Source organism: Protomyctophum bolini (assembly GCF_963924005.1).
Source record: "Protomyctophum bolini genome assembly, chromosome: 18".
Classification (NCBI taxonomy): domain Eukaryota; kingdom Metazoa; phylum Chordata; class Actinopteri; order Myctophiformes; family Myctophidae; genus Protomyctophum; species Protomyctophum bolini.
Genome location: NC_137879.1, coordinates 28,488,663 through 28,510,682, shown reverse-complemented (window position 1 = coordinate 28,510,682; position 22,020 = coordinate 28,488,663). Strand labels below are relative to the sequence as shown.

The following is a 22,020-nucleotide window of genomic DNA, read 5'->3' as shown; positions in this document are numbered from 1 at the left end:
GTATGTCGCGAGAAAAACTGGAGAGAATATTTGTTTCCATTATAGGACAGACTTTATACCTCACCTTTATCCACCAGCTTTCCTATTCTGGCGGGAAACATTCACCAAAAATAGCCGATCTACAAGCTCACAAGGTGACGCGTTGTGTGACAATGACAAATTCCAAAAATGATGAAGTATATATTCTGAGGCACCCCCCCTGGACCCTAGAGTGCCACAGCACCTATACTTTGAGAAGCCCTGGTCTACAGTGACAGCCCCTCCTTGGAAATGACCTTGTGCGCTTGCACGGATACCGCGTGCCGCGGAGCGAGGGCCACGTATGGCGCCCGGGAAAAATCCTGCCAGCACCAATGACCCTTTAACCCATTTAGACTTGAGGCAGATAAAAAAAAACAAAGAAAAAGGCTTCTAAATCCTAACAGTTTTCAGAAAAACCCTATGTTTCTATATGTCAGTGCTTGGTTCTCAACCTTTTCCATGTCAAGGACGCCCGGGAATTATCTGTATTTGGCCGCGGACCCCCATCTGAAAATATGATGTTCCTGCAGGGAGCACCCAGAAGCAAAGATTTGAGTTATAAAATCGTTCGCTCTGAAAGAATATACTGTAAGTGTATATTCAAAGATTTGCGACACACTTTCACGATTTTTCTAAAGATAGCTGATCTACAAGCTCATATGAGCTTGTAGATCTGCTATTTTTCAATAGCTAAAGTAGGCCTAATGCTTAAAACACCAAAAGGAGTTCCCGTCCTGAACGGGTTAATTAATTCACCTCGCTTCCAAACGACGACTCATCACCCCAGGGACGGGATTACAAACATAAATACTGCATGATAACGCCGCGTACGTTTTCCGCGGCGCTCCTCGGAGTCGCTGATGAAGCCATTCCTGTGCCGGGGAAATGTGTTCTGTTCTCGCCCCCGGAAAATATATAAACGAGCCGCCCTTGAAATATGAGCGGAAAACAAAACGCCACGCAGCCTGACGGAGTGCATGGTGCTAATGACGCCGGAAATTCACTGAAGGTAACATTGTGATTCATTAACGTGCGGATAAATGCACGCTCCCACTTTACTTTTGGCATACATCTAAGTACATTGTTGTTGTACTTTTACTTGAGAAAATGTTGAATTACGAACTGTAACAGAGTATTTCTACATTCTTACAGTATTGATACGTTTACTCAAAGTAAAACATTTGAGTACTTTTTTCCACCACTGGTGGTATATATATATATACCTCCAATCGCTTCGGCGTTTCAAGATGGCGATAATGTAGGACTCTGAGACTTGTGACTTAGAGGAGAGGAGAGGAGAGGAGAGGAGAGGGGCCACGGACCGCGGGCCCCTCCGTTCTTTTTTAGAAAAATAATTCTAGAAGTTCTCTTTAATTATGGATGCTCACCCCAAGGCCGAGCATTTGTACCTGGCACCTCTCTCATTAATGAGGGAGCACATTTAATTGACTGAGCGTGGCGCAGACTGGGTTAGTGGCGCGGTTGTGTGACGCACACATGATACACCTAAGGGGCACACGTGCACGCGCCCGCAGCCCCGCACACACACACACACACACCACACACACACACGTATGAAGCCTACTTTAATTGTGAGGAAATTAAAAATGTATGAGGCCATTGAAAATAGCCGAAAGAAATAGCAGATCTACAAGGTCACAATATGTCAAGCTTCGACACGCAGTGAGCATGCAGATTGCCTATTTTCCAGTGCAAGCTGACGCATAACTAATATAAATGGGCACCTCTAAATGCTTAATGCTAACCGTATCCCCAATGAATCTTTTCCTAATTGTAAGCCTTGAAACACTACAAATCTTTTTATACATAAACCCACGAAGACCAGGACAATTTCCCTCACTATGCATATTTTCTATACTTGTGGGGACATTTGGGAATACACACGTACGCGTGCACGCTGGCTGGCTGTCTAGGAGTCGACCTGGGCTGCAGCCCCGGGGAGAACCCTCTAGCAGGAGATGTACATTGTACTGCATGCAGATGAGATGCCGCCATCGACGCAGTAATTGCTTTGTACTGTACGCCGGGTGCCATGCATGGTGGGCGCAGCCCGGGTTGGCCTATACTGTGTAGTCTCTCTCTGGGCGCGTCCTGGCACTTCACATTCAGTGGAAGTGAAGCGCAGACATGTTTGCCCTCGGCATTGAATCCCCCATCGCCGTGTCGCTGTGCCCCCGCCGCGCCGCGCTATGGTTTGACGGCGGTGACATAAGAGCTCCGGTGTGTGTGCTCTCACACCGCGGAAAGGCTACAGGCGATGAAAAGGAAGCCTCATTTTGACACAGGATGTTTGCGGTTGACTTGATTGTGTTCAGACATTTTACGACATAAACCCTCAATGCTTTAAAGTATCTAAAGTTGATCATTGGCTCGGTACGTGGTCTGCTCTGTGTCCCCCTCTACACCAAACCTCTTCTCTGGAAAAACAGCCGCTCTCCCGTGCTTGTAGATCTGGTATTTCTGGCTAATGTCCTCCCCCCAGAATAGGGATGCTAGGGTTCAAATGGTTAATGTAAAGAAAGGAGAGAAAAAGTCCAGATCAAACCCCCTGTTGAAGACCCCTGCCGTACGTGATGAGAGAGGCAGAGGTAACATGACGTTGACCTGCTGCTACAGCTATTGTCTGTTGCCTTATAGTTTCAACATGTAATCCTTAGTCATAATCAGCGTTTTCAGATCTGCCACAAGTTCACACAAAATGTGGAAACCATTCGGAAATCAGATCCACGGTCAGAATGAAGAACTTAGAAGGGGGGAATAGAAGAGGTCTTTCAAGAGCTTAATATTGATTTGCACATCTAGAACGGCATAGAAATATGAACGCACATCATATAAATAAAGCTCTGCTGTGAGATACATTTGAGACGAGTGGAGACGTAGAGATCACATAGCATAATAAGTGGGCCAGTTATTTTATATATCGGTTCCATGAATCCATGAATACATTTACGCACGCGTTTGATACATTTTTCTATCACCGGCGCATCTAAAACAAGAAGCAATTTAGCCTTTTCTTATAGCAGTATAGCTCACATTTGCTCATTCCATACAAAAAAATAAATAAATAGAGTAGCCAATTACTGAATAAATCGCCTCCAAGGGCCGACAGCTATAGCATAACTGGTTTCCATCGTTCCATCGTGGATTTGTATTCATATTTCCCCACGGAAATATATACTATACTTTATACTGCACCTCTACTCATCTCAGGGGCAAATAGCCTATTATATTGCACTCTTCACTCTACGCTTATACACACACTGCATGTTACACACTTATCGTTACACACACTGCATGCAGAAGTAGTTCATAATGCTGTAGCAGTACAATCATTTTAACCACGTTATCCATTTATATGTTGGCTATTCAAAAATAGGAGATCTACAAGCTTGTGCTGTGGGAAAACTTTCACTGAAAATAGCCGATTTCAATTTCCTTGACATGAAAAAGTTTTGAGAAACGGTGAACTGTCTATAAAACATGGGATAACTTCTTCCACTAATCTCTCCTGGTGTTCACAGGCGTCCTCACACGCTCCCGTAGTGTCTTAGCAGGTTGTTTGCTGATAGCAGGATCATTAGCACACCGCTAACAGGCCTCACTGCTAGCCTCTAATGAGACACACCAGCCAAGATACCACAGATACTCATCTACTGATCAATGGGCCTGGCCTTGTACCCAATATACACCTTCCTCGCTCCCTCCGTGTGCGTCTTTCTGTGTGTGTGTGTGTGTGTGTGTGTGTGTGTGTGTGTGTGTGTGTGTGTGTGTGCGTGTGCGCATGTGTGTGTGTGTGTGTGTGTGTGTGTGTGTGTGCGTATGTGTGTGTGTGTGTGTGTGTGTGTGTGTGTGCGTGTGCTCATGCACGTTTTCTTGAATAGCCTTTAATTCAACTACTTCTCTCTCTCTCTCTATCTCTCTCTCTCCCTATCTCTCTATATCTCTCCATCACAGATAAAAGTGCAGCTATCATCACCAGGGGAACAATTAATCTCATCCAATCAAATTCCATTGTGATACCCCCCCACCCGCCCCAACCCTCCCATGGCACATTAATCCCACAAGGGGGGGGATGTCGCCCCCTGGTGCCCCTAGGGCGCGCAACACTCGTTTAACTTACATGCACCACAACGTTGTTTCTCAAGGGTCCGTTTGGTTCCATTTGTAGAGTTACAGACCCATGAGGGTCCATTTGGTTCCATATAAGCTCTCAGAGTTACAGACCCATGAGGGTCCATTTGGTTCCATATAAGCTCTCAGAGTTACAGACCCATGAGGGTCCATTTGGTTCCATATAAGCTCTCAGAGTTACAGACCCATGAGGGTCCATTTGGTTCCATATAAGCTCTCAGAGTTACAGACCCATGATGGTCCATTTGGTTCCATTTGTACTAGTGGTGCACGATATTGATTTTTTGAAACCGATACGATAACCGATAATTTACAGCTCCTCAAGACCGATACCGATACGATAACCGATAATAAAAATATATAGACATGAATAAAAAATACATACTAGTGAGTAACGGTACATGTAACACAGCTTTGACCTAAGCAATTACAGTATAGTAGGCTATATCAGTGGTTCCCAAAGTGGGGTTCGGGGACCCCCGGCCCCAGGGGTACCTGAGGGAGTTCCAGGGGGTCCCCAGCTAAATTATATAGTTAGGAACCAAATGGACCCTTATGGGTCTGTAACTCTGAGTGTACAAATGGAACATTTCCAGTTGCATACTCCAGTTGTAAAAATAACATTGATTTTACAATATAAATTGGGAGTCCCAGAGCAAATTGTGATTGGCCAGATGACGTATGATGATAAGAGTGCCCCTCACTTCACACAGGTGTGAATTTTTTTAAATGAATAAAAACAACAATATAATGTCTGTGAATGTCTGTGTGTGTCCGGTCAGTTGGCCTCAAAACTTTTCCATGTCAAGGAGCAAGGACCCCAAATTGTTAGCCCACAGACACCCATTTGAAAATATATGCCAGGGCTCTAGCAGTGATTCTCATCATTTTTATTTCAAGGACACCCAGTTTGACATGCATTAGGCTACTGACCCCCCATTTAATGCCATTTACATAAGGGACCTCAATTTATAATTTTTTATTTATATCGTAAAATCAATGTCAACTCTGAGAGGGTACAAATGGAACCAAATGGACCTGTAAGGGTCAATTTCGTTCCATTTGTAAACTCTGACTCCCCGGATCCCACTTTGAGAACCACTATTGTCTGTGTGTGTGCGTGTGTAAACACAAATACAACACTATCCAAGTTCCAGTGATAGACGTTGTTGTTAGCATATAAGTCATTAGCATGGTCTGTAGCATCATGTAGCCAAACAGCTACTACTTCTACATTTCTCAACCAAAACGGTCGCGTCGCGTTTCACAATGCTACACAACTGGAGCAAATTAATAAACTACAACCGGTAACGAGTGACACGCATTCAACAGCGCGATGAATGAACGAGCACCAATACGCGCTCGTCAGCTGCTGAGCTGCTGAGACCGTTCGTATGAATGCGAGTCAGTGAGTGAAATGAGATAGAGAGGAGAAGCAGGCGGGGCTATTAGCCTGCTATGGAAATACACACTGCAACAGACAGAGTGGAGAAGCGTCTCTCTCTCGCTCGTCTCAGCCGTTCCTCCGGAGAGATTGGCGACTCGGGGAGCGTTTGGGCGCACCACAGAAATGATTGGTAGTCCCATAGTTGCTACCAACTATATTTTTATGTCTCACAGATAAAATTTCAGGAGCATTTGCGTCCAAAATGATCGCAATTTCGAGCCCATATAAAGTATATTATCGGCGCTATTATAACGTTATCGAATTTATCGGGATGACGTCATAATTGCTAATATCGGGTCGCAATTTATCGGGACGATAATTATCGTGCATCCCTAATTTGTACACTCTCAGAGTTACAGACCCACGAGGGTCCATTTGGTTCCATATAAGCTTTCAGAGTTACAGACCCATTTGTTTCCATAAAGGCTCTAAGAATTACAGACCTGTATGGTTCCATGTGGACCACCTGGTGGCCCCGAGACCCAACATTGGGGACCACTGCATTCCATCTTTATTCTGGGATCCCTCCATATCTTCTGTCTCTTGCCGTCGCCGCTGTTTCCCTTTTCCCCTCCATTTTAACTCATCACACTGGTATAGAAGTCGCCCAACTCTGCCTCCGCCTCTGGTGGTGTCATTCTGTTCCACTTGTTCTTCCCCCCCCCCCCCCGCCGCCCTGCAGTGTGCTTCTGACACACGCTGTCGTGTCGCATTTTTCTTCTTCTGAATATATCACAGCCAGAGCAGAGTTGACGGCAATGGGGGGAGAGGATATATTCCGACAGGAAGCGCGGCAGGACTCCCATAACAGGTACCGTGTTGCCATGACTCTCTGTTGGACGGCGGGCCCGTGGGCCTTTACACTGCCGCTTGCCTTTCAACGTAGTGTTCAATTGTTCTATCTCTGTGTCAAGTTGCAAGTGAAAGTCACATTTTAGTATAGTACGCAAGTATAGCCTCCCTGTTGGTTCACCAACCTGGTTCGACCCTGCTTTGAGCGACGCCCCCTCTGCACTGTTATTGGTTAGGGAAACACAAGGTTCACTCCCACTCCTAGACCACATTTCCTGGTTCACCCAGTATTTGTTTAATTCTTTATTTATTTTATAACAAAATCGCATGGATCTCTGAGGCTAGTAAGTCAATAAGGAATGAAGTAAGTAAAGTATTCAAAAGTGTCAGAAGTTCAAATTCCAAAGTAAATACATATACAGAGTCAACGATTTTCCAGGAATGTTGAATAAATATCCGGGTAGCTCAGTCGGTAGAGCTCTCACCTTGTAAGACCACAACCCACAAGGTCATGGGTTAGATCCCGCCAACTCAGCGTATGAGTATAGCATTGATTATGGAAGTACTGGGAGCTGATGGTAGGTGTGGTGCCTGTTACTTTTCAGGATTCTAATTCAAAAGTATCAGATCTGCTACTACACAAGCTGGAAACGTGTCACATCGCGCCACGTTTCAAGCTTGCAGATTATGCATGTTTTTTTTTTACTTTTTTGACATGAATACAACTTCCAACTTCAACTCAACTTCGAGTTTATTGTCAACATATCGTGAATGGTGAAATTCTCCCAACGCATCAAAAAACACTGTGTAAAAAAATACTGGAGAATAGAAAGCAACAAAGAAAACAACAAACAGAGATAACAAGACAGTACGGTTACGGTGTCAGGATGCTGTGAGTGGTGCCGTCGCAGAGCAGCAGTGGATATCTGCAGCCGCCTGAGGCATGCAGCACTGCCGTAGCTCAGCCTCTTGCATGCTGCGTGTCAAGGTTATTCAAGTTAGTTTGTATTTCCGTTTGACGTTTTGTGTTCAATTTCAGTTTAGATTTTGTCGCTGTCGGGCAGAATCCTCTTATCTCCATATTTTAAACTTTTAGAGGGTTTTTTTTGGTAAATAAATGTCTCACTTGATCATACTGCAGCGTCACACAAAAGCATTAAAAGTGGCAGATCCACAAGCTCAAAACGACCCTGAAAAGTACCAGTTTTGGACATTAAAGTTTAGTTTTTAGTTCACAAAGGTCAGCGACAATGTCCAATCTACAAGCTCTCAACGGGTCGAAATACAATGATTTGGAGATCTTAAACATAAGGAGTGCAGAGGGACTCCACAGCGATCTGCAGTGTTATTATTAGTGTGTGAAGTGAGCCGCATACAGAGTGTATTATGTGGTGTCGGCCACTGAATCACTAGCCTCATTAAACCTTCTACTATGGTTTACACAACTCGGGATGTAAAGCAGCTCTCCCTTCTGCTATTAAAGCACTAAGCGTCTATGATGAGAGGAAACGGGAGGCGGGCAGCACCCTATTCATCATGGGGGTTTACCGAGTGTGGGCACAAGCTATACAGTATATAGAATAGCCAATCTACAAGCTTGCGATGCTTTGCGTTGCAACGCGTCCTGACCTTGTACATCTGCTATTGTGTTTTGGCTGATGTTCAATCCAGATGCTGGATGGATGCTGGGCCTCCCCCAGACCAGACAGATCAACCGTGTGTGTGTGTGACTGTGTGTGTGTGTGTGTGTGTGTGTGGGTGTGCTCGTGCGCGTCCGTGTGTGTGTTACAATGTTTTGCTATCTTTATGGGGGCAAATGTGACTGGAACTTGAGGCCAAATCCTCTCTCATTGTTTTCGCCCCAACTTTGTGCTCCCCGGCCTTGTTCCTTCGGTCTTATCAGTCGGTTCCAGTGTGTTCAGTTCGCAGAGCCAAGTGAAAAATCAGCCGCTATAGATCATTCTGACAGTTTAATTTCAATGCTTGATTATCAGTCAATTTGATAATTATATTATCCAACCATCCAATTAATTTGTTCTATATTTACAATGATCATCAAGTATGCTCTCCGCCTCTCAACGTCGTCTATCAAGGGTGAGATATTGGCGTTCGCGTGGGACGTTGACAGTTAGCACAAAAGTGTTGATTTGATTGAGATGTTAAAAACTGTGTGTAGTGTGCGTGCGTGCGCGCGCGCTTGTGCGTGTGTGTGTTTGTGCGATCAGTGAGTATTTCTATAACATCTTAACGCAGGGGTTCCAAACTTTTTTTCCAGCTCGACATCCACATGATGCATTTGGTGTCTTCCCCAGGAGACGAGAAGATCATTTATTTTATTCAGAATGTTGTTTGAATCCAATTTCGGACCTCTTGGAAGGGACGCAGCATTCCTTCTAGCGTATATAGCTGTTAATGTTGTTTGTTGTTGTCAGCTGTGAGCAGACAGAGCTCTCACTTTGTACCATGGGGACATCAAAGCCTCTATATAGTTTTAAGGAATAATAAAACCCCCAGAAATGGTTTCCGACTCATAGCTTGAGAACACAGTGGTTCCCAAAGTGTGGTCCGTGGACCACCAGGGGTCCTTGAGAGTGTTCCAGAGGGTCCCCAGCTAGGTCTGTAACTGTGACCCGTTATGGTCCATTTGGTTCCATTTGTACACTCTCAGAGTTAAATTAACTTTGATTTTACAATACACATTAAGAGATATAAATGCCATTAAATGGCGGTCCGTAGCCTAACTCACAGATCCCCCATTACTATTCATGGAGTAGTAATAGACCATCTGTTGTCAGGGAAAGATCAGATTGATTCAGTGTGTAAGAAAACAAAGCAAAGAATCTACTATTCTACTTCCTTCGCCGTCTAAGATCCTAGTAGACGGATTCTTCTTTTGTTCTTCACTTCTGTAATTATGAGTGTTCTTCAGTACTGTAGTACCACCTGGCATGGATGTCTGTCTGCAGCCCTAAAGTCACAACTGCTGCAAAAACTGATATTGTTGTCAAAGATTGTTGGACAACCACTTCAGAAACTTTAAGCATCCACGTATGATAACAGCATCCTAAGGTTAGCAAGGAATATCACCTCTAATACTAAGCATGTGTTGTATGGAGAATATAGGTTGCTGCCTTCTGGAAGGAGATTAAAGGTCAGACTAAAGAGGTCCTTTGTCCACCAGTCGACTTTGAGGCTTAATCAGGAGTTGTAGTAGCCATGGGGTAATCTATAGGCGGTGGATATTGCTCTTGTCTTCATGTCTTTATGTATGTAAATTGTCTTGTTCTTTGTGTTATGTCAAATATGTTTGTGTTCTGCATGCTTGGCTGCTGGGTCGCAAGACAAGACAAATTTCAGTGTGAACTGAAATGGGGGTCCGCAGGGTAATGAGTGTCAATTTGGGGGTCCTTGACATGAAAACGTTTGGGAGCCACTGCTCTAACATGTCCTGTGTGCCCCCCTCCTCCTCCTCTCCTATAGACGACGTGCCTCCCTACTTCAAGACGGAGCCGGTGCGCAGCCAGCTGCATCTGGAGAGGAACCGGCTGGTGCTCACCTGCATGGCCGAAGGCAGCTGGCCCCTGGAGTTCAAATGGATCCACAACACCACCGAGCTCACACACTTCTCCCTGGAGTACAGGTGAGAGAGAGAGAGAGAGAGTTATGGCATGTTATTTATACTTATTAGGCTTGGATAAATGCTTGATTCTGATTGGTCAATCACCGAATTCAGCGGTGTGTTATTTCTGGCTAATGACCACTCCACTCTATGGGCGCGTTCGTAAATAGCACGTTGAGCGCACTGTGCTATGCAAACTAATTAGCTCCGGTGCTGTATTTCCGAACGTGGCCTATAGCAGACCGCTGTCTAATCAAAGGCCCAGAGCACCTGCTCATATCAACATGACGTAAACAAACATGTCACTTACATTATATCATATCATTTATAGTTAAACAAATTGCTCTCAAGGATGGTTTTGAAAACATTTGAAGTGAGAAATGGACAATGTGGCAACCGAAAATTGACTTACACTTACAGTACACCATATCCGCACTGGGCGGATGGTTTCAATGTGCCGATTATTATTTAGATGGTATATTGTTTAGACCGATGCTTTGTTCACGGTTGTACTGATTGTTGTTTAGATAGCATGCTGTTTCGACAGATGGCAGGCTCACTGTTTACCTGATATCCTGTAGTTTCAATGTACAGATTGTCATTTAGATAGACAGATCCTGGGTTCTTGCTTATCCTGGTTTCTTGACGTTGTTCTCTATGCATTCTGTGTTTTTGAGTGGTTGCAGCCACTCCTATGAGCAGCTATGTGTGTCTCTGTGTATGTCCAAGTACAGAAATAGGTTTGCTTGACCGCCAATTGTCACTGTTGAGCACGCACACACACGCGCACACGCGCACGCACACACAGCACCGCTCATTTCAGAAAGGTCTGATTCTGATTATTTACTGGTAGGCAGGTTTCTGAACTGTCCACAGCCCTTCATGTGAGACACAGACCGAGTAGACAGAAATGGTGCCACAATATAATGAGCATTAGTGATGACGAACGATATGAAGATGAGGTTGAAAATGGGTGGGGTGAAGTGCAGTACTTGAGTAAATGCATTTAGTTAGTTTTGCACTACTCTCTCTCTCTCATGGTAGAGTGACCTCCATCATTCATGGTGGACTGACAAAGTGGTGGAGGTGGGTTGGGCACGCACGCACACACACACACACACACGCACACGCATCTACCTCGCTGCCGTCCAGGGGAATGGAAAGACTGGACCAGATAAAATGTGTTTAACGTTAACTGGGAGATCCTTATCACGTGGCAAACACTGGCCTTATCTGTGTGTGTGTGTGTGTGTGTGTGTGTGTGTGTGTGTGCGCGTGTGCGACTGCGTGTGCGTGAGTATGCGTGCGTGCATGCGTGCATGCGCGCACACAAATAGAACAGCACTGACACACATCCACACTAGTCCCTCGCAGGGATTTCTTGCCCCCACTAAGATAATGAAACATGGACACACACACACACACGCACACATGCACACGCGCACCGCGCATAAGTGTAAATAAAACCTAGCTGGCTCAGACTCACAACATATGGCCGTGTTATAGAACGTGCATGCATGCGCGTCGTGCGTGCGTGTTATAGAATGTGCAAGCATGCCTGCGTGTGCCATGCGTGCATGAATATGTATCTGCTAGTGTGTCTGTCTGTTTACTGAATATGCATGTGCCAGTCTGTCTGTCTGTGTGTGTTTGTACTGAATATGCATTAACCCATTCTGACCGGGCACCCATTTTGGTGTTGGCATCATGTTATGCTTTAGCTATTGAAAAATAGCAGATCTACAAGCTCATATCGCGCCACCGAGTGGCGCGATACGAGCTTGTAGGTCTGCTATTTTTGAAAAATTCGAAGAACGACTGACATTTTTAGAATCTGATCTCAGGTCAGAATGAGTTAATCAGACCCAGTGTGTGTCCAGTGGAAACCTCGTATGAATCTGATCTCAGGTCAGAATGGGTTAAACTCATGGGGTGAACACAAGGCCAGCAGTGTCCCATGTGTTGTTGGTCTCTTTATGACACCTGAGGGAGGCAGGGACAGCACAGTGACAACCAGTCAAACCCCAGAGTCTTTATGAGGTCACCTGAGGGAGGCAGGGACAGCACAGTGACAACCAGTCAAACCCCAGAGTCCTTATGAGGTCACCTGAGGGAGGCAGGGACAGCACAGTGACAACCAGTCAAACCCCAGAGTCCTTATCGCCGGGAAGGATTTAGCCAAAAATATCAGGTTCGAAAAATATGTTATGACATTATGGTTGATTGGATATTTTCAGCCCAAAGCCTTTATTCCTCACAACAACAAGAAAACGGATATTGGCATATACATTCGGTACCAAAGTAAAAGTGATGCACATTTTGACAAACGTGTCTATTTTTGAATAACCCAAAAGTATAAAACGTACTGCTTACGTGGATAATTCAATTGTATGTTTCGTATTCAAATCTAAATCAATGAATCACAGTTAATAATCTAAAGTAACTAGTAACTATATAAATTAATAACCATATGGCGCAGTAACACGTATTGAATAATGGAAATATTCAGGTAAAAGTATCTGTACTGGAGTACATGTACTTGGTTATGTTCCAGCAGCCACGCGGTGTCAGAGGTCAGTGTCACAGTGAGCCAACACGGCGACAGTGTCCCTTGGGGAACTGTCACCGTGTTATTGGCTGATAGAGAGGCTGATCGACTGAGATGGAGAGAGAGATTGAACCACTGCCCACGCTGCATGGCACTGCCGCGCCTGCCTGTGTGCCTGTGCGTGCGTGCGTGTGTGTGTGTGTGTGTGTGTGTCCGTGTGCGTACGTGCGTGCGCACTTGTAGCTATTCTTGTGAGGACCAAATATCACCCCAGGTATAGTAGTAGAATTGGAGGAATAGACATTGTGAGGCCAATGTTCTCCTGGTCATCACAGGAAATGGTTGTTGTTGTGGATTTTGACCCAACCTTTTTCTTGATCAGGGCCCACTTTAAATGTCTCAATCTGACAGTATAATATACTGTCAGATTGAGACTTCAACCCATTTTGGGTTTATATATTATATAAAGTGTCGCTGTGATTGCTGTGTGAGTACAGAGCCACAGTCAGACAGCATTTCAGCACCATGGACAGTTACTATGCAGCTCTATGGCAGTAAGTGCAGGTTCTCAAACTTGTTGTGAATGTGAATAACTGAAATATGTCTTTTTTTTTGCCGAATGCGAACGAATATAAAAGCCTGGGTACCGAGGCTACACTTTACTTGGTGTGTTCTTTCACACTGCTCTATGAACATCGACTTCAGCACCGTAGACAGTTACTGCAGCACTAGGACCAGCAGCTTCAGCACCATGGACAGCATCTGCAGCTAGCTATAGGTAACAGCTAAGTGTCTCAACTTGTTTTCCCGAATAGGGCCCCACTTGAGAACCTTGGAAATGGTCTGCCGTGCTAATTGGTCAGATGGGTGGGCAAGATCCGGCTTGGATCAATGGCGGTGTCTTACTGTCTTGGTCACACAGTGGACAGATGGGAACTACCGTGATATTGCAGAGAGCTGCATGCAGCTCTCTGCAATATCAGCCATCAGCCATCCTGCTGGTGTGAGATTATTAGGCAGACCCTGCAGAATTTTTGTAATCTTGTGATCGACTGAAAAACTGACACAAATCCACAGCAACCCCTACTGTAATTGTGAGAGTTCTGCCCACAGAGAGAGAGAGAGAGAGAGAGAGAGAGAGAGAGAAAGACATTACGTTTAGCTGTAGTGATGTGATGTATGCGGTGCAGTGGAGGGCCATCGCTGGCAGAGAATAAGCATTATTGATCTTTGTCATTTACAAACAATATTACTGGAAATCCAGGAAACACACGCACGCATGCACGCACCCACACACAGCCTTTGGGCACCATCCTGCTTCGGTTCATATAGTCCTTTGATTTATCTCTGAATTAAAATCCAACCCAATTAAGATCCAAGATAAAAATAAAAACGATCGACTCGTTCGCTAACTAACACACAGTTTGGCTTCCTTGACCTCAACAGTAATTGAATCACCCCCCCCCCCACACACACACACACACACACACACACACACACACACAGACACACACACACACACACACACACACACACACACACACACACACAGACACACACACACACACACACACACACACACACACACACACACACACACACACACACACACACACACACACAACAAACCATAAATAACAGTTGTACTCACTGTGAGCTTATACTGTAGTTCTGCTATTTAAAATAACTACGCTATTTCTTTACGACGCTGTCAAAGCCTGCCGAAGAGCATTTTTAGTCGACTAAATCAAGATAATTTGTTGACTATATTTAGTCAACTAAAACTAAAACATTTCGGATGACAAAAAAAAGTAAGACTTTGCTCGTGCTGTGAGCTTCCCCCATGCAGCAGCTCTGCAGAAGCCCCTTATAGGAGAGACAGGAAGCCGGAGACAAGCATCATCTGTTAAAAAATAAAAACACTCAGCAATGTGTAAACAGAAAGTGAGAAGCCTTGTCGACGCTGCAAAGAGTCTAAATATTCCACTAGTAACTTTTTAAAGCGTCACTCCAACGTCGTCAATCACCCGTTGACTCTGCTGCGCGACGGCAGACATGTTTTCTCTGCCTCTCGTAAAACACACACACCTGCACAAATGGGATTTTAACGATTCTGCAGTTAGCCATAATAGAACGTCGCACATTTTTCAGGTGTCTCGAAAGAAATGTAATTAAAGAAAATACCGGTGGATTCTTTCCTCTTTTGAAATACATTTTGAATTTCCTTTTATTATATAATGTAGTATATTGCAGTATTGATACTTTCACTTCAGGGAAAAACTTGAGTAATATTTCCACCACCGCTGTATGTGTACTGTATAGACCTGACCACAGCCTGGCAGAGAGGCTGTGTACTGTATATAGACCTGACCACAGCCTAGCAGAGAGGCTGTGTACTGTATGTAGACCTGACCACAGCCTAGCAGAGAGGCTGTATACTGTATATAGACCTGACCACAGCCTGGCACTAGAGAGGCTGTGTACTGTATATAGACCTGACCACAGCCTGGCAGAGAGGCTGTATACTGTATATAGACCTGACCACAGCCTGGCACTAGAGAGGCTGTGTACTGTATATAGACCTGACCACAGCCTAGCAGAGAGGCTGTGTACTGTATGTAGACCTGACCACAGCCTAGCAGAGAGGCTGTGTACTGTATGTAGACCTGACCACAGCCTAGCAGAGAGGCTGTGTACTGTATGTAGACCTGACCACAGCCTAGCAGAGAGGCTGTGTACTGTATGTAGACCTGACCACAGCCTAGCAGAGAGGCTGTGTACTGTATATAGACCTGACCACAGCCTAGCAGAGAGGCTGTGTACTGTATGTAGACCTGACCACAGCCTAGCAGAGAGGCTGTGTACTGTATGTAGACCTGACCACAGCCTAGCAGAGAGGCTGTGTACTGTATGTAGACCTGACCACAGCCTAGCAGAGAGGCTGTGTACTGTATGTAGACCTGACCACAGCCTAGCAGAGAGGCTGTGTACTGTATGTAGACCTGACCACAGCCTAGCAGAGAGGCTGTGTACTGTATGTAGACCTGACCACAGCCTAGCAGAGAGGCTGTGTACTGTATATAGACCTGACCACAGCCTAGCAGAGAGGCTGTGTACTGTATATAGACCTGACCAAATCTGTATAGACCTGACCACAGCCTGGCAGAGAGGCTGTATACTGTATATAGACCTGACCACAGCCTGGCACTAGAGAGGCTGTGTACTGTATATAGACCTGACCACAGCCTGGCACTAGAGAGGCTGCACCACGGCCAGTTAAAGTACCACACCACAGATCTACTGCTTAATGTAGCACGGAGAGATGGAGCGCTGTGCTGGGCACACACTGAGTAAATTAGCCATCTCATCTCTCTCTCTCTCTCATATTATTAACTGACACAATTCCATGGCAGCTCTGTACAAATGAATACAAGTTCAGTCCAGTACTATTCCATGTCTGACAGCCAGAGACCAAAGACTCGGTTTGCTAACGAGATAGAAAGAAGAGCACTGGCATATGATGCAGCGCAACAGCAACAAGCGAACAATTAACCCCAACCGGAATACTACCTATTGTAAACCTAACTGAACAGTGAACACACATTCTTCGATACCTGTGGGGACATTTGGGCCACACAAGTATAGTTAAAAGGTACCACTGTCTGAGCTAACAGAGTGTTCAGTGTGGCAGCCTGTGGAACTATCTCCCAATGGAGATCCACCATGCTCACTGGACTCCAAAAGACACCCACAGTACTTGTATTCTCATGCATGTTTTTTCGGAAACTATAACTTTTCAGGGTGCTTTCAGGGAAAGTTCAGGGAAGTGTGAAGAGATCCGGCTGATTTACAGTTCCTACACAAAATGTATTATCAGGTCTGCACTTAAAGCAAAGCCGATAACATTCAGAAACCCTGTTCTGCATGTTGTTCTTATTACTTCGGACTGTGAGATATCAGCAAGTGTTTTGCCAAACGCTCTCCTCCCATGCAGAATAGGGATGCTGGGGTTAAAGTGGTTAATAAAGGAAAAATACAAAATGCCATTAATCCATCCTTACATTTGGTATTCAGCCTATTTTAGAAATTGTAACAATATACATTCAATCTAAACCGTTATACTTAGCCCAGTTGCTATGGGGACCGAAACGCACATTAGCAACAATCTAGTGCTTGTCAGTTTATTTTCACGAATAAATCCTACTCCCCCTCCGTATTCCCATATTGTCGCTGTCGGGCAGAAACCTTGTATCTCCATATTGTTTCACACGTTTTTTTGTGTTAGTTTTTTTGTCACGTAATGCCCTACTAGAGTGCCAAGCTAAAGTAGTGAAAATAGCAGATCAGTAAGCTCACAACGCATCGCATTGCAACGCGTTGTGACCTTATAGATCGCTTTTTTGTCACTATTTCTGAATGCGTTCGTTCCGTTTCTTGTATAAAGTTAGGGTTTTGGACATACGTGGTTTTCCACCCTCCACGTTCCCATATCCTCCCTCTGTTCTTTCTCGCAGATTACACCCTCATTATAAAACAGCAGCGCGTGAAATACACTTACAAATTCAATCACGCGTGGTTGACCTTTATCCCATTCTGGGCGGGAACCCCTTTTGGTGCATTATGTTATGCTTTAGCTATTGAAAAATCGAAGAACGACTGACATAGAAACATAGCTTTTTCAGAAAACTGTCAGGATGTAGAAGACATTTTTTAAATCTGATCTCAGGTCAGAATGGGTTATTTACATGCAGCATTATGGCGCTTCGCTGTGCCTGCCTGGGTGGATGGATGTATGGCAGAATGCATGCCAAAGATGGCTCACATAATTATTAGTTATTACTCTAACATCTGCCGTGGAAATTAAATCAAATGCACATTAATTAATTATCAAGAATCCATTGGTAGAAAAAACTCTAATTGAGTTAACATTGTGAGGTACTTTACTTGAGTATTTCCGTTTTTTTTAATTTCCAGTTTTTTATACTTTATATCAACTCCACTAATACATCTCAGAGGCAGATATTGTCATTTTAACACCACTACAACTAACTTGATTGAGATTATTGATGCAAAATGAATGCATAAATCAACCACTGAAGTGGTCAGATGGGTGGACCTTTCCAGATTTTCAAGTGGGCCCTGATCCATGAAAGTACCAGCTGATGTACACACTCACAATGTGTCAGTGTCGCAATTAGTGCAACTTATCACAATTGGTAGTACTATTACTGTAATATTATTAATATTATTACAGGTATTAATCCAAGTCCAAAATGTGTTTTTGACAGAGATAGAAAATACCAGTAAGATGCCTGAGGGCGAGAAGTGACCTCGACCCTAAAGGGCGTGCACTGGCCAGATATGGAGCATGTCTTGAGTGTACAGGGTGTGATGAGGTCAGATCAACATAATGGAATGTCAGAACAGGTCAGCTCCATATATGGAGATCTAAGGGTGGCAGCGGGGGCAGTGTCTTGAGTGTACACAGGGTTTGATGAGGCCCCAATTTTCGGGCCTGTTGAGAACTCTAGTTTTCACCGGCTGCCAGGCGTGGCTGCACAAATAACATATATGTTATATATATGGGGGCTTTCCCCATGTATGTGGATTTTGAGTGATGAAAAACGCCCCATGTATGGAGATTTTGAGTGACGAAAAACTTGACATTTGGTCGCAATTAAGCCTATAATTTATACTCAGTAGTAAGGCCACGTTTCCGTGGCAAGGATCATAATTGCATTCATGAACGCAATTATGTGCCGGGCTGAAAGCATGAACGAGTACCGAAGTTGTTTGTGTGTGTGGTGGCCGGGGCTTGGTAGAACCACTCCCGCTCTACTCCCTATCACTAATCTCTTGATACCAAGTAATACGTACTACAAAAGTATTACTTTTTTAATGGAGTAATACATAATTAGTAGCTCATTACTCTTCCTGGATAACTTGCGAATAATGGCGCATTGTGAGCCCATAGATAGGTTATTTTCGGCGCGACAGGCGGACCATAAATTAAGCGTAAGACAAAGAGGAAGAGGCACAAAGGAGAATCTCCCATAGTCTCGATGGAGTGGTCTCCAGCTGGCTGACACATGTGTCTCATATGATTATGCAGATGGTGACATTATTCAGATGTTATTCCGTCGGATCATATTCACACCTGGCGTTAAAATTAGTCGACGGTATTGTACACACTGAAATACCATAGCTGTTACACTCGCCATGCTGCAAGTTGACAGATTAATTGACAGCAGAATGGCTTTGTTATTGCTATCGGCTTATTTCTCATAGGTTAGTATAAACTAGCTCTGGCCATAGGTGGCATCAACAGATGATCACACAGGAGCAGCTCGGACTTGACGATGCCATTGCATCTTTTTCAGAATCATGACTCTGAGGAAGACATTGAAACATGCACTCTTTTGTACTTGGCACATAAATAAAGAGGCATATAAGTTTCCGAGCTGCACCAGTCTATTATTTTGTCACTGCTGTTGTATCCTATACTGGCTCACCAGCCAGTGAGGAGCCCCCCACTGGGAGGACGTACTGTTGTATCCTATAGTGGCTCACCAGCCAGTGAGGAGCCCCCCACTGGGAGGACGTACTGTTGTATCCTATACTGGCTCACCAGCCAGTGAGGAGCCCCCCACTGGGAGGACGTACTGTTGTATCCTATAGTGCCTCACCAGCCAGCAGTGACATCATCTCTGTGGGGGCTGCGGGGCTCGAGCCCCCATGAAGAATTTGTACCACCTCTTTTGTCCTCACTGTCCGGACTGTTTACGTTTGCGCAGTTCATGCATTCAAATGCAAAGGAGTGCGGGGTGGGGGGGGGGGGCCGTGACAATTATAAGAACTTTTCGTCTCTGCCAGCCAGTGAGGAGCGCCACACTTGAGGGCTGCCTCCTGAATATATAATTATGCCATATACAACATTTTGTGCTGGCAAAATGTTGAAAAAATATATCCCTCAGGGCGTCCCCCGGACCCCATTTTGCGAAGCGCTGCAGTAGAACAGCATATGGTGACAAGGCCAGTCCTTCAGCCTGGCTGGCGACAGCCAGGCCATCCTCCTCGCGTCGACAGTGACGAAAGCGCTCATCTCCCCGACACTTGAGTCAGTATAATCCTTCTCCTCTCATCTCATCTGGGTTTTCTTTTCCATTAGAGCCTCAGCATTGAGCCAGAGCACTGCTATTGTGCTGCTAAAGAAAGCCTTCACACACACTCGATGAGGACAATGCCAAAAAGAGATATACAGACAGAAATCTACAGGACGGCGGCAGATAGACGCTGTTGCCACGCTAGTAGAATCTTTCAACAGAAAACACATTGGGAAAATGATTCAAATATTTTGCCTTACACGCTAGCTGTCGTGAACTGACCCAATTTTTTTGACAAAATGGGGACTCGTGTGGGAAGTGTGCATGTGTGATCAGACATCAGACACACATTTTATTTTATAAAAAAATGGTTAAATGTGTCAGTGGGTTTTGTAAACACACGCACGCACGCGTGCGCACACACACACACACACACACACACACTGTCGAGCTGGAAACCAAAAAGTAAAAAAAAACTGTTACATTCCAAAGGTATACACATCTACAAGCTCAAAACGTGGATATTGTGTGACATAGTATGATCAAGTTGTTAGGATCTGCCCCTCCACAGACCATGTCAGCCCTGGCCACTCCCATTTTTCCCTTCCACTCACTCAGTCCCTGCACTCACCTGTCTCCAACTCCCTCGTCAGCCCACCTGTGAACACTTTGACAATTTACCTGCTCACTACATAACTGGACTCATTGCAAAACACTGTTGTCAGTTCATAGTTTGATGTCGTCGGTGCATGTTCCTGTTTGACTACCATGTCATTTTCTGTTTGGGTCCTGACTCCTGAGTGAGATTATTCCTGTTTCCTGTGTTCTGCTCAAGGATGAGATTTATTCATGTTTCCTGCATTTCTACAGTGTAAGACTATAAATTTCATTTATTAAATACCTTGAATTCAACACTGTTTGCTGTGACTCTGCATTTTGGGTTTATCATTCTGCCACCGCATGACACAAGTAGGGCGTTAATTTACGAAAAAACACACACGCACGCACGCATGCACACACGCACGCATGCACGCACACACACACAGAGTGCTCCATGGCTACAGTGGAAGGTATAGTGTTTTTGTGCTTGCTGTAAGATTGGTCTCTTCCTCTCTGACCTTAATGGATCCCCCGCTCCATTTTCTACTACTCCCCTGGAACAACCTCCAGACACAATAGATTTTCTCTCTCTCTCTCTTTCTCTCTTTCTTTCTTTCTTTCTTTCTGGCTCCCCTGTGTGCTCACTTACGTCTTGTTGCTTCCTGTCGGGGGTGGAGAGGGACTGCGAGACAGAGAAAGAGAGACAGACAGGGAACACGCATTTATCTTCTAGCATGCATGTACGGTACTGTGTGTGTGTGTGTGTGTGTGTGTGTGTGTGTGTGTGCGCGTGTGTACACCATTTTTAACTATAGTTGTGAGGCCCAAATGTTCCCACGAAGAATGTGTGATCAGTTAGATTCACAATAGGAAAAACTATTCAGGTTGGCAGCCAATGGTCTCACACACCTCGACCTACACAGTACACACAGACCATATAATAGTTCTTATTTAACCCAGCAGAGTTCACTTCCCATACCTTCCTCCCACCTTCTGTCTTGCTATACGAAAATATAAATGTGCAAGTAAGTGAAAATAGGCACAAGAAACCCAATTGAATTGTATTATCGTGCCAAATGTTGTCTCAAGAGAGTCTACTACACAGTATAGTTGGACATGACCTTTGACCCAATCCTATTTCTGGCTCGACACGAATGTTGACCTGAGGGTCAACATTAAATTTCTCCCCAGAGCAAGCATGCAGCCAGGCAGGCTCTATTAGCCCAGCGGTAATCTCGCAAGACAGATTCTGCTAGCGGCAGACGGACCACATTTTCATGTGCTCTCCCTCGTACGGAGATGAAGCTGACGTGGCGCGGCTCTGCAGCGACACGGACACAAGGGCTCCGCAGCAACTTTTGCAGGGCGGGTCCTTGGGGTCCAAGACAAATGTCTCCCTCGGGAGACAAAATAAAGAAACCTTGATATATATTTTACCATTGGATAAGATTTTGTACACAATTCCACACTGTATTGATGTGGTACCATTCGGAGAGATAACAGGCAAACGATAACAATTATGCCATATTCTGTAATTGTAAATTAAGCCGTTGTTTATCAATCATTTAACTCTTGAGAGTGTAAAATGGGTTTCATTTTACGCTCTCAAGAGTTATAGATTCATTGCTAAGGGTCTATTTGGTGACCAACTCCCCATCATTAAGGACCACCTGGAACCCCCTCAGGGACCACTGGTTGAGAACCACTGCTCTATACACACCACCACTGCACACTATTG

At 44.8% G+C, this 22,020-nt stretch overlaps 1 protein-coding gene across 8 annotated transcripts in view; it reads left to right on the top strand.

The window, feature by feature from the left end:
* LOC308333283 (protein sidekick-2-like) overlaps window positions 1–22,020 on the top strand; it is a 454,209-nt gene that overhangs the window by 287,195 nt on the left and 144,994 nt on the right. For all 8 annotated transcript variants that reach the window (XM_080789577.1, XM_080789573.1, XM_080789576.1 and 5 more), the window contains exon 2: window positions 9,893–10,052. In XM_080789577.1, coding sequence (XP_080645703.1) covers window positions 9,893–10,052 — 160 coding nt within the window. The remainder of the gene's footprint in view (window positions 1–9,892; window positions 10,053–22,020) is intronic.